This window comes from Podarcis filfolensis, assembly GCF_964270895.1.
Source record: "Podarcis filfolensis genome assembly, chromosome: 5".
Taxonomy (NCBI): Eukaryota; Metazoa; Chordata; class Lepidosauria; order Squamata; family Lacertidae; genus Podarcis; species Podarcis filfolensis.
The window spans coordinates 50339444-50353831 of NC_139608.1; the positions used below are offsets into that span (position 1 = coordinate 50339444).

At 40.3% G+C, this 14388-nt stretch overlaps 1 protein-coding gene across 3 annotated transcripts in view; it reads left to right on the forward strand.

The window, feature by feature from the left end:
* ATRNL1 (attractin like 1) overlaps positions 1-14388 on the forward strand; it is a 503181-nt gene that overhangs the window by 433920 nt on the left and 54873 nt on the right. For all 3 annotated transcript variants that reach the window (XM_083616673.1, XM_083616675.1, XM_083616674.1), the window contains one exon: positions 1690-1804. In XM_083616673.1, the coding sequence (XP_083472799.1) occupies positions 1690-1804 (115 nt within the window). The remainder of the gene's footprint in view (positions 1-1689; positions 1805-14388) is intronic.

The window sequence follows — 14388 nt, forward strand, 5'->3', positions numbered from 1 at the left end:
AAGACAGCTTCCTTTGTTCTTAATTATTAGATCTTATTCTTCTCTATGTTCTGCATTGCCTCTTTTAGCTTTGCTTCAAAGACAGGTTGCTACCTGTCCCCTGTTGCAAAGCTTTGCTTTCCCTCTCTGTGTTGAACCAAAGGCGAGACTGTTCCAGAAGGCCTGCAAACACTATATTGGTAGTCAAGATAACCTTGGGACTAGTTGGCAGTTGTTGCAAGCTCATGGATGCTTATAAATGCCCTTGCTTTGATATATGCTAACTGCCTTGCTTTGATGCTGTGTTTACTTGTGGGCCCTGGGATGCTGGCCTCTTGGCCTAGAAAGGGAGTCTTGGAATTGATAGTTGCCACCTATGCCCTCATAGGTCAGGTGGGTTGATGAGAGATTCTGGCCCTATGGACATATGCTGTCTTTTGTATGTTATGCTTAACATATTAGTGTTTTGCGGACAAGTCATCATGGCCTCTCACTGCCGCAATGTCTGAACCATATCTGCAGTGGCAGTGGACCTTCAGAGGCTGTGTTGCAAGTTTACATCTCCCTGTAAGAAAGCACTAGAACTGGCCATTCTGGTGTTTCTTTGGTATCCCTGCATCAAACCACTCGCACAGGCCATCTGGGTTCAGAACACCCTCCCTTTCTGTGTTCTTTGACAATGCAGCAGCATGTTTCTGGTTACCTACTGGAGGATAATATATATTGTATACCACATTAAAGGTAAAGGGACCCCTGACCATTAGGTCCAGTCATAGCCAACTCTGGGGTTGCGGCGCTCATCTCACTTTATTGGCCAAGGGAGCCGGCATACAGCTTCCAGGTCATGTGGCCAGCATGACTAAGCCGCTTCTGGCAAACCAGAGCAGCGCACGGAAACGCCGTTTACCTTCCCGCCGGAGCGGTACCTATTTATCTGCTTGCACTTTGACGTGCTTTCGAACTGCTAGGTGGGCAGGAGCAGGGACTGAACAATGGGAGCTCACCCCGTCGTGGGGATTTGAACCGCCGACCTTCTGATCGGCAAGTCCTAGGTTCTGTGGTTTAACCCACAGCGCCACCCGCGTCCCATATACCACATTAGATCAGTCCAATTTGTTATCATTTTGATTTTAACAGAAATATGTTCTTCATGTATATTTGATTTAATTTAAAATGCGAGGGAAGAAATCTTCACCTTTTATCTTTAACAATATATTTCCTTTTTCCTTCTCTCTCTCTGTGTGTGGTGGGAGTGGGGGAACTACTGCAAGCACAGCTGTTTTTGAAAACGTAACACAGTGTTTTTGAAAATGTAACACAGTATTCTTCCCACTGTGCTTTCTGTATAAGTTGTTGAGTGATACTAATCCTATGAGAAACTGTAGTGCTAAAACATATTGCTGATCTGAATGTTTCAGTAATTAACATATGTTACTAAATTTGCTGAAATGAAAAACATTATCTTTTAGGTCATTTCTTTCTTTCTTTTGCCACTTTAATTGAATAATGCAAGTTATTCATGAAAACCTGTATTTAAGTCAATGAAATGAAAGGTTCATTTAAAACAACAATCAACGAGGATTATTCACAGGGAAACATTGAGGCTCCTATTTTATTGTGGATAGTTGTAAATGTTTTGTGTGAAGAATCCAATATGTAGCAGTATAAAATAACCTAGATCACGTAATACAATTTCTTCTCCATTTTCAGGGTTCTCCAAAGCCAATTGCCATTGAGCCTTGCTCAGGAAACAAAGCAGCAGTACTTACGGTGTTTTTATGCCTGCCAAGAGGTTCATCAGGAGTCCCACCACCTGGTCAGTCAGGTAAGAATTCTCCTAAATAGCAGCTATGGCTCCGATTCATTTGTTGTTATCCTAAGTGTATACTGATTGGATATTTACATTAAAAAAAGAATTATAGAAGAATCAGCCTCCATTATAGTTGTCCAACCATACAAGTTGCTTTTCAGAATAAGGACCAGTTGCAATTTGTCAATTTGTTATAACTTACCTTCTCCCATATATACCTGCCCATTCATTCATTGAGCTCCTCATTGGAGGCCCTTCACCAGGTCTCCCTACCTAGTGAATTGGGTTGTTACTAGGGAGAGGGCTTTTTTGGTGGTGGCGCCATGCTCATGGGAATGCTTTCCCCAAAGAGGATAGCCTGGCACCCACGCTATGGTCTTTTATAGACAAATTAAAACCTTTATTTTGTTCTCCAAGGCCTTTTAATGGGTATAGTTATCTGGTGCTTTTAGATAGCTGTACCATGTTATTCTGCTTCTGGTTGGTTTTTTTTCTGATATAAAATTGTTCCTAGATGTTATGCCTTTGTTGGGTTTTAGATGTGTTGGGCCCCCCCTATGTTTACATTATTTATAAATGGTTTTGCTGTTTTTATGGCTTGAATTTAGTTTGTTGTACTTTTAATGGGTTTGTGAACTATCCAGAGAGCTATGATTTGTTGGCAGTATATACATTTAATAAATAAACAAAACGACATGGTATATTATTCAATCACTTCTGTTTTCTTTTGAAGTCTAGTTTTTTCTTTCTTTCTTTCTTTCTTTCTTTCTTTCTTTCTTTCTTTCTTTCTTTCTTTCCTTTTTGCCTTGCCTAGCGAGCTAATAAGCATTTTTTGCTCCGCCACTGAAAAGTCTGGCTTCCTTTGAGTGTTGCTTTGTGCCAGGAAAATTAGAACAAAGCTGACAAGGCATGGTTTGTTGCGCTTCCTTTATGTTTACCGTTCAAACTGTTAACCCCTTTCCAGCTTCTTCACACTTCTCAGAAGACCAGTCAAATAAAGACTAGTACCACACCTGTGTATACATATGTACATTTTTATAAGGAACTATTCATTATAAAGACGCCACATTTGAAACTGTTTGCAAAGTACTGTGCCCAGATGATCCTGTCTAGTTTGTTTTTGCCTGCCTTTCCACCTAATATGGGAACTCAAGACTGCCTCCAGTAAAATATGAAAAAGGGATTCTTTTAGGTTTGCCAGGATGGGCTTAGAAAAAGGATGGGCATTAGGATTAAAACATAGCAGTATGTGTTTTAAACCAGCACGCCAACTGTAATTGTTAGAGTCTCTCTGAGATGGAAGTGAACGTTCTACTCAAAGTGGGACGTGGGGAAATAACCCCATTTTGCTTCTAAACCATTTCTCTAAATGATGTTACATAGCATCATCCTGAAGGGACTTCAGGATGGCCACCCAAAGAAGTGCTGGCACTGACTATTCAGCAAAGGCTTACCTCCTCCCTATTGCTAAAATCTACCCTCTCTGATTTGCAACCCACAAAGGGATAGCAAAATTGGAAGGAGATCTTTTGGCTTGGCATTAGCGATTTAGTTGAAAAGATTTAGTACATCATATTTACTCTAGCAGAAGGAAAGGTCCATAGAAAAATTATTAGGCAACAACTTTGCATGTAGATGGTCCTGGGTTCAATCCTCAGCGCCTCTAGGCAAGTCTGGGAATGTCTGTTATTTGAAACCCTGAAGAGCTGCTGTCAGCCAGTGTAGACAATACTGAACTACATGGACAAAGGCAACTTCCTATGTTCCTTGTTGACTACTATGTTTCTTGGAGAGTTTCCTGATGGTGTTTGCTCTGCTTCATCACTGAATGTACAGCTGTTATTTCTTCCCTATTTTGCCCTCAACTTTTGCTCTTCCTCTCCCCAGTGCCTAAAATGTTTGTGTCAGGTAAGAAGGCAAGGGAAGCAAACCTAAATTTGCTGTTGGCAGCTGAAGCCTTGCCCTTCAGAGGGTCAGATTTGTTCGAGAGCTGCCACTTCCCAGCCCCTATATTATTGACTAGTATGCCACAGTGGGGCTAATTATAGTGGATAATTATATGTGATGGAAATGCAGTTTGGAACATTTCAGTAAACAGCCTGGGGAATACTATGTAGCCACACAATATAAATATAGATGCTCTGGAAATTCTGCAATTCAAATAGCCAGAAAGGAAACTCTGAAACTGGAATAAATATTCCCAATTTAATATAGGACATAGGCTAGAGATTGTTGCTGTTATTTCATCATCTGCTTCTTCTCATGAGAAGTACACCATTAAAACCAAAGTGAAAGCACAGTACAAAGTACAGCAAACTTTGGGTACCAAGTAGTTATGTCCTGCCTTCTAACCCCTAAGATCTCAAACCAAGACTTTTCTATTTATATGGATAGAAAATGGAGTGTTGGTTCATCTCCCTCAAAGTGGGGGGGATCAAATCCTCATCCATTACTATTTACCCATTAATGGAGGTGTGTCTATGCCTATAGTCCTGATATACCCAGTACTGAATTATATGTATTTATATTTGTAATATCAACTAATGGAGTCATCTGAGGTGAAGATGCATATGCCCCAAAGGCCCCAATTATACCCACTGAAAGCTCTGCATGGAACAGGGATAGTATGGAGATGGCCTAGGATCTGGTGGGTCCAAGGGCCCTTCATTCATGGAAGAAGCCCCAGAATCAGCCTTCCTTTGCCAGTCTCAATATGATGTAACTAATTTCCCTCCATTGGAGCCAATAAGGAAATACTAAAAAAAGCAAAGATCCATGTGGGAAAAATTCAGAACATCTGCCCTCCCTTTTCCTCCCTGGCCAGCACAAGCCAGTAAGACTTTTCAGTGCACATGGACACTCCCCCCCCCCCACACTTCATGCACACCCCTATTGTCACTTCAGGTTGTCCTGCAAGGTAGTGTCCTCTGTATGGGACAAGTTTTTAAAATCTGTAAATTTCCTCAGTTTATTTTATTTAACAGCAGTATAAGAAAATAAAGAAATCAAGGGTAATGATACCTTAGGAAATATTGAGGCTTGAGAGGAATATATGTCTGGATAGGAAACCTAGTACAGAACAATAGTTTTAAACATTATACATATGGAATTTATGGGAAGTTGGAGAGTACTTTTGTATCAGTATTTCCAGATTTGTCGTAAAATATGTATACCGGTTGGGACACGGGTGGCACTGTGGTCTAAACCACTGAGCCTAGGGCTTGCCGATCGGAAGGTCAGTGGTTCGAATCCCTGCGATGGGGTGAGCTCCCATTGCTCGGTCCCAGCTCATGCCTACCTAGCAGTTTGAAAGCATGTCAAAGTGCAAGTAGATAAATAGGTACCGCTCCAGCGGGAAGGTAAACGGCATTTCTGTGCGCTACTCTGGTTTCGCCAGAAGCGGCTTAGCCATGCTGGCCACATGACCCGGGAAAGCTGTCTCTGGATAAACGCTGGCTCCCTCGGCCAGTAAAGCGAGATGAGCGCAGCAACCCCAGAGTCGTTTGCAACTGGACTTAACTGTCAGGGGTCCTTTACCTTTTTTTATGTATACTGGTAATGTCTATTGAGGAATAAGACAGATTTGAAGTATTAATCTGTAGTAGTAATTCAAAAGGTCTTGTATAAAATGATGATAAAATTAGAAATAAGACCTACTCTCTGCTAAGGGGATTGGGAAAGGAACTTAGGTACTATTATGTTGAATGAGACTTGGACCTTGTGATGGTACCTTGGATAAAAATTAACTTTGTGTACAAAGTTTTAAAAAAATAAAATCAATTACCCCATCTAGGGAACATGTGTACACAGCCAAAGAAAGCCTGTGAAATGTAGGAGGGGGAGAAAGGAAGGAGGAGAAATATGTGCTTTGCCAGCCCTCTGATGAATCCTTCCCCAAGTGCTGAGCATAGGACTGGCAGCGCCCTTTGCGCTGCAGTTCCCAAGCACCCACTTGACAGCTGGCTGGCGAGCGTTTGGAAACCCTACAAAAGGCATTAGGACAGGGTCAGAGAAGGTAGGTAGATGGACAGTATTTTTTTGTTAGAAAAAGAGTAATATTCCTAATGCTTTGAGATGACAAGATACACAATAATGTGTACCCACTTAAATTGTTACAACTTTTTTCTCAATACCTGTTTTTATGGCTTGGGTTTGAAAGTTTTAATGCAAATGTATTGTTTCCCTCTTTAAACAATACAATAAAAAGAGAGAAAAATCAATTTCTAATTAGATCTGAAATTTCTTAAGTGAATTCACTAACATATCTTGCGTTCAGGCCTTAACTAAAAGTAGCAATGAGTTATCTGTTCCTTAGTGCTAATAGCTAGGGCTTAATTGCAAATAGCAGGACAAGTCAATAGATTTCCCATATGCAAGCTGAAAATATAGAAACTAACCTACAGTGCTTTACTGTAAATAGTAAACCATCTCAAGCCTGCCTCTCTATAGCACCATTCGTGCTGATCTTTGCTGAATCAGTCAGAAGGTCTGGCATTTGTTCTCTCACAGGACTGGCACAAGCCTAGAGGATGTGGCTGGTTTCTCTTCTCTTATCTTGCAAACAGCACCTCAAAATGTGTTGTCTTCTTCTACTACTACTCAATCTGATATTGTTGGATCTTCTACAATATTGCTATGGGGCTTTTAATACTGAGATTGGTTTGCAGCTCTGGGTATTTCCTTTGCCTTGAACTCCACAACTTACTAGATCAAGCAGTAAAACTATTGCTGTACCATACCATTCCATATTTCACACGTGGATCTCATGACTGATATTTTTTGCCTATGAACCTCTCCCTCTCAAAGAAAAACCTTCTTACACAAAATCTCATACTCATTCTTCTCTCTGATACGTGTGTGTGTGTGTGTGTGTGTGTGTGTTTAATGTGGAGGGGATTGTTGTTGTACTCAGTTGGGCATTGAATCTTGCAATTCTACCCGCCTAAAAATAAATAAATGAGTGAAGTAGTGAAGTCCAGGAATATTTTTATCACACAATCTTCTGGGTTTTGTGGACCAGGTCTTAGCTTAACACACGCTGTTCATAGTCTGCTACTGCTCTTGTGTTGGCAAACGCGAGAGCCTTTATTGTGGCTGCTCTATATTACGGAATCCCCCCCCCCAAGAGAGGTTAGATTGTCTCCCTTCTTGTTATCTTTCCTTGGCAATCTAAGACCTTCCTATTCAGAGATGCCTTTGAAAACTAGATGCAGACGATATTGGGCTGCTGTCAGGGCAATTGATATTTTGATGCTGGTTCTCAATGTTCTTTATTGTACTTATTGTTTTTAACTAATTTGTTTTCATTACTTTAGATTTTATAATAACATTTTTAAAATGTAAGCTGCCTTGAATCCCAACTTGGGGGACAGGTGGGATGTAAATACATTAAATAAATAAATAAATAATAAAACAGATTCATTTTCCGAGGCAAATGCAACAAGAAAATTAAACAAGAAGAACACACTTTGAAAGCAATGACTGATCAGAATCAGGTTTTCACCTTGTCCTGTGGAATGTTCCATGTCTTGTTACCTTTTGCCTTTTTGGATTTGCTTTAGTAAACCTCTTTCATGACCTACTAAACACCCCTAGCATGATATGTTTTGCTCCTCAGGATCACTATTTGTGATAAACCATAAGTAATATAACAGGGACTGATGCCTGAATGTGAAGTCTCTGTACCAACTTGGACTAACTGACCTTTTAATTCCATTGAACCCTACAGTTCTACAAATTTATCCTAAGCATGTTTACTCAAAGTGAGCCTCACTGATATCAGTGTGATTTATTTCCAAGTAAGTGTAAATTTAGTTATTGCTTACTTGGCTGAAGCAGATATAAATTTGTCTACTTCACTGCTATCTTTGTTTAGTATACATTAAATTATATGTTTGGGTGAAATATTTTGTAAGATTCTTATTTTTCTTCATATTTTTCCTTACTCTGAACTAGCCCACAAAGATTTGAAACCAAGATTTATAATCTTTGTATCTACCCCTATCCCTAAAGTTTGGTTTCCAGGTTTTTTTTATTGTTTGCAATGACATGTTCTCAGCTCTTCATTCTTGAGAATTTATTTTGCTCCTAGATTGTTCTCTCCATGTGGTTCAATATTTCATCCAAACTACATAGCCAGACCTTGAGTTCGTTATTTCCTTCACTTGCTGCCGCACCATTGGCACTTGGCTCTTTCCAGATAATTTATTCATTACCTTATTGCCCTTTATATTCCTGTTGTCTGGTTTATTTTGTTTACTGCCCAAAGTCTTGGAGAGCTATAATTTAGTCCTTCCTAGAACCTTGGATTACAGCTGCTCTTAGACAGAAGCTGGTCTACCACTCAATCTCCCAGCAAACTTGTTGTGCAATGAGGAGCTTAAGCTACTAAAAATACACAGTCAGGGCTGTCAAGGCAGAGGACTGTTCTGCTATAAGAATTTCATATCTCTGTGATGCTGGTCACTGCAATACATACATATGGCATTTCTTACCACATCATTACATTTTGGCACGTTTAGGACACAATGGAAAAGTCTAGCAACAGTTATTTTACAGAAAAATCTGAAGTTTCTAAAGGAAAGCTTTATCATGATTAAATGCTACTTTTACTTGCCCATATTTTGCAGGCTAGCATATGGAACAATCCATTAACTAGATTGGATACCTTGGAAGCTACCAGCTTGTTTCTAGAAATTACTAGGGAACTGCCCACAAAATTTCACAGGTGTCATGCTATTAGTATAGGACACTTCTAGGCCTTCCTCAGATTTGTCCTCATTCATTGCCCCTTTTGCCTCCCAAATTTGGCTGATATCACACACCTACAACTATCTCAGCTCCCATCCTCTTCTCTTCCACCTCTATTTGCTCTGCTGGCACACACACCCTTTTTCTCCCAAGTCAGACAGATGCCAACAACAACTCATGCGCTTGAGTTTCCTCTTCTCCTTCACTCTCTCCTCCCTCCTATCATCCCTATGGCTACCTTTTTTCTTTTTTTTTTTTTACTACCACTACTTTTCTCCCTAGGTGAGGTCAATCAGTGCAGTAAAAATGGGGCCATTACACCAGGTTTCTGTTATGCCCACTATGTCTGTGCTGCCATCTAAGACTCTAGCCTACCCATCTTGGCTTGGAGGTTAAGCATATAAACACTTCTTTTCAGATGTCTTTGACACTTGCATTTTAGCCAACGGTACTTTAGCCTCTCTGAATTGCTGGCATGTGCCCCAACATTCTCAATGCCTAGCTCTACCCCTCCCTCTCTTGAATGGCCATATAGTGGTACCTTGGTTGTCGAACGTAATCTGTTCTGGAAGACTGTTCGGCTTCTGAAATCTTCGAAAACCGAGGCGCAGATTCCCATTAGTTGCAAGAGCTTCTTGCACTCAGCAGAAGTCGTGTCTCATGTTCAAGTTCCGAAAAACATTTCAGAAACATTTCAGAAGCATTTACTTCTGAGTTTTCAGCATTTGAGAACCGAAACATTCGACAACAGAGGCGTTCAGGAACTGAGGTACCACTGTACTCACTTCCCACTTCATCCCTGAGAGATGACTTGTTCCAAACCAGACACTGCTCAGCTCCTGTCATCTTCCCCCTGCTAGTCAACTGAATAGACTTCAGCCCTTTGTGCTCAACACACTATAGTCAGGGATGGAGTGGGCAATAAGAGGGACACTAGGAGGGCACTCCTGCACCCCCTTCCCATGCAGTTCCCTCTTCAGACACAATGCCTTAAGTGGGATACTGCCAATCTAAATGCATCTGAAATCACACTTAAGGGGGTTGGCTGACTTAATACCATGCATATTGGTGCAGCAATAACCAAAAATTATACCACTGTTTTCTTCATGAAAAATACTCCCTTAAACTCCCAAACAGTACTTTTTATTATTTATTGCAGTTGTTCTGAATACAGGATCTTGCAAGCAAAGACTTGATATTTTAGCCTAAGACAGGTAAGAAAGGGAGATTGCCACATAGTATATGTATATTGGCAGCACAAAGATCCTGCATAATTTCAGAGAAGTTGGCACAGTAGTTGGGAGTCTGGCCACAGGAAGCCTAGGGATGAAACAGCAGGCAGTGCTGTGAGACAGGAAATAAGTGAATTAGCAGGAGTGCAGGTATGCCAAGAAGGACCTGCAGCAGTTTTTGCTTATGCAAGGCATAGCCACACACAATGAAAGCAGTCAACAAAAATCACCATTCAGTACAGTTATGAAAGGAAGATTAGAGCAATGGAACCCAATGGATGAATCAACACAGCTGCAAGCACCAGGAATTATTGCTTGCTTTTGACCTGCATATAAAATGAAAGCTGCCGTAGAGATTTAACACTGCACATAAATGTTATGTCTGACAAAAGACCCTAGTGATATTTTTGTTTTCCCACCCCTTGATGTTGTAATGCAAACTACTTTGGATTAATTAAGAAAATCAATCAGTCAAAATAAATAAAAAGCAACATTGGGTCCGGATGTCGCTGTTTGTTCCCATTCCTATTATGCCTGCATCATTTTGCTTTCCCTTTCAGCTACAAAGGAAGAAGAGGCTTTGTTTATGGAATCAATACTGAAAAAAGACACACATTTGTAAATGGTAGATGTAGGAGACGGTTGCTTTATAAGATATGCCAATATGTCATGACCTAAGTTATAAAATCTTTGAATAGATTGCACACCCTATAATTGTTAAAATAGCTTTAAATATATTGATTTTGTTTCCTATTATTGAGGTAGATTTGGGGCAATCACATAAATCCTTTTCAAAATGTCTTCTCTCCTTTTACATTCTTTTCCCCGCTGATACATTTGCCTCAAAGTGTAAGCACTTTCATGTGAAGGGAGGAACTTAACTAGGAAATGTAGATTAGCTTCCTGCAAAGCTATGTAGAAGTAACAAAAACTGGCAAAGGGTGGCTGTTACTGTATGTTAATAGTTAAAGCACAATTGACTGACTGTTGTTATTACGGTTTTAATAATACTAGAGGTATGGTCTCCTGATCTTTCAAATAAATAATGAAGGCTGATTTCCCCCCTTCCTAACTTTAGTTAGAGTTAGATTAAGTTAAATGTGTTTGAGACTAAAACCAGAAAGGGGAGCAAGGAGAGAATCTCACAATTAATTACAAAATTCAGTTTCTATACTTCTGTAATGTGTTTTGCACCTTATTTATTGGGTATTTTACTTCCTAATGCCTGCATTGTAGTAAATAGTAACCAATGAGTCGTGTGTGTGTGTGTGTGTGTGTGTGTGTGTGTGTGTACACAAATGGACCTATACTTAGACAATGGTACTTCTTCTTTCCTCACTACTAGCCCCACAAATCATGGGGGTCAGCTCCATTGCACAAGCAGAAGTCTATTGCACATTGGATATAACCCTTGGTGATCATATCCAAGTGCAATGGTCTATATCATACAGATTTAGGAAACATTTAGCAGAGCTAAAACTGTGGCTTCTGTCCCTGCACTTCTGGTGCACCAGTGCCTCCTCCGGGGCAAACAGTAATTTATGCTAGGACAAAATGATTGACTAAGGTGCATATATGTACAAATGATTGTGTGTAAGGAAATATTGCCCATTTGATGTGCCTGAATTTTGCCTGGTATATTCATCACTCTGTTCATGCCTACCCACATAGAAGCTACTCTGCATATGGCAGTTATGAAAGGCTTGCACCTAAATTTGTGAGTGCTGAAGTTTGGGGGCTACTAGAGGGTAACATTTATTTAGATATTTGGAAAGAGGGTTACCTTTGGCATGCAGTAGCACCGTTTAAATACATATGTATTTAGTATCATTACAAAACAGTCTAGCAATTGGCTATTGGAGGTCTCAAGTGGGGAACCACCATAATTATTTTGGCAATAGCCATTTTTTCTCCACCAGAATGCCCAGGAACGAGACTATAGGGGAAAGAAAATAACAGCCTCTCACAACCTTGCTTTGCTTCTCACAACCTTGGCAGAAGAAAAATAATTAATTTAAAATGACCTATTGCCACCCACCAACGATAAGTCCCCCTAAATTTCTTTTAATCTCTCCCAATTTACTCCTTGACCCCTGCCTGTTTTTCAGCTGTTTTGAGCTGAAAAACATCTCTTGCTGTTTTTCAGCTCAGCTATAATGCAATGTGCATAAGGCCTAGTCAAACATTATGCTCACTAATAAGTGTCTAGTGGGACAGGTCTGTAAGACAAGCCTGGAAGGTGAGATCTTGCTTCCCCTCCCCACTTTGTATGTATAGGAGAGACAGTGAGGCACATTATCATCTGAACTGTTTCCTTTTTCTTTTCTTTTCAAACATGTTAGATAAATAGAAGAAACATTTCATAGATTTTTCTAAGATTAGATGTGTTTTTGCAGCATCCATTAAAGTGCCAATCTTTTGGCATGTGCCTTTTTATCCATGTGGTTTTATTCTTTAAGTCTGTGCCAAGAAGAGTCTAAGATATCACTTAAAAAACAGTCATTGTAAATGCTACTATAAGAAGAGGCATTACCCAAACTACTTGCTTTGTGAAGCAGACCCCACTTGGCAGTATTTCAAGCAGCCAACCTTCCTGCATGTGTGGATTAGCAAAAAGCTAAAGCATATGAAGACAACATACTATGTGTGCTTCTACCTGGGCAGGAAGGAGCTGTGCATTCTCTTTATGCTATTCAGCTACTGAAATAGAGTGTGAAGTATGATGGCACTGTGTTGTTGTTTTTTGTCAAAACTTACTAGTCACTGTCTCCCTGTGCAGACTACATGACAGGTGGAGGGGGAGCCTAGTCTTCAGGGGTGTTCTCCTCCAATTTGTTGGAACAATGGTGGGCAGTACTAATTCAAGCAACAGCTGACAGCTGACTTAGGCTCAGCAATAGAGGACGCACTGCAGCACGCTTTATGTAGGCCCCCCCTCAAAATCTGTCTACATAATTAATACTGTGCAAAAATGCAAGCCATGAGTTTTATGAAATGGAGCCCGTGACCATACAACCTTTATGCCCAAGGGCACCATTCATAAGTTCCAATGAATGTGTGGCGCTCAGGGTTTGGGTCTTCAAATGCAGTCCCCATACCAGCCTCCATGTGATCACATGCTACATCATCTGTATAAGATGTGTGTGTTTGTCTATGTAACCTCATATCACTGTACCCATAAGTGAATGAGTCAAAGTCTGATATATCCCCCCCCCCTTTTTAAACAATCTTGAGACCATTTTGATGCACGTATAGATTTATTTATGCATTCAAATGTGGGTGTTTTTGGTTTTTTTACTGGGACCTTGCTGTTCCTCAGAAAATATTTTTGCATTATGCAAAACACATCAAACGTTTTTGGGGGTACTTTAAAATATTTATATATCTCTACACTTTTCCCGAACTACCAAGGTGACATATTTGTCTAGTCTAGTGTCTCAGATAGTGTCTGAGGTAGAACACTATCTTAAACGAAATTGATACAAAATTGTAAAGAAAACCAATTCATGAATGGGGGAAAATGTTGTTTCAAGTAGAACCAGTTTCCTCAGGCAGGCCCTTAAGCAATTTACAGGGATAAGCTTTCTTTAGTTCCATGAATTCTTGGTTTGCTTTTCCTTCTTTTGATATGAACATCCCAGTGCCATCAAAGGAAAAGCAAAAAGTTTTCAAGATAGATAACAAACACATGAAGTTACCATTTAGGGACTTCTTTGAAAAACTGGCTGAACTCCAGAACCATGTCATTTTTGTGCAAACTTTTGAAGTAAACTGTTTGCGGTGCAGGGTGAAAAGGTGGCTTCTGATTTTGGTAATGAGCAATTTACATCACATAAGTCAAAATGCTGATATATTGTATGCTTCCAGGATGTGCAGCTTCAGGCTATGCAGAATAGTGATGATACACAGGAGTCCCCTATATTTTACAGATACTGTGTGCTTGATTGTTAACTGAAAGACCCAGAAAGTATTTTATGCAGCTACCAAACAGATGCTAAAACTGCAGCCAGTGAAGACTATTAATTGTTGACATGTTCTGATGTTTTTCATGTCGTATAACCTAAAAAATGGCCACATTCAGATGTCACATATGGTTTAGCAAGATATGAACAACCCCTGAGCTCTCCCCTCCCTTTCTTCTGCATAGCTGGGAGAAGGAGTTCAGAAACTTTTATTTCCATTATTAAAGCTTCAAATGAAATCTAGACTGATAAACTGTTGGTGGTGGCGGCATCTGTCGGTCTCAAGAGACAATGGAGTGCACTCCAGGGGGTGAAGTCAAACTGCTGCATTGGCAGCACTGAAGTAACCTCCCAGGGCACAAGTCTGGGAAGTTTGGAAGTTGTGAACTGCCAAGACAACAAGATGTCCCTCTTGACCTTACTGATGCGATCCAAAGGAAAGCAGAGCAGTAGTTCTGGCACCAGCTTGGCTGCAGGAGTTGCCAAAAGGAGGAGTACAAGGCACCATCCAGCCTTCTTAGGGGCTTCACTCCAGATTTGTGTAGTTTACTCCTTAGCCTTTTCTTCTCCCAAAGGTATTCCACAAGGCAGCAGAGGTATAGAATCAAAGTTTCCTTCTGCTAGATGAGCTACCTACCTTCCCAGGTTGATGAGC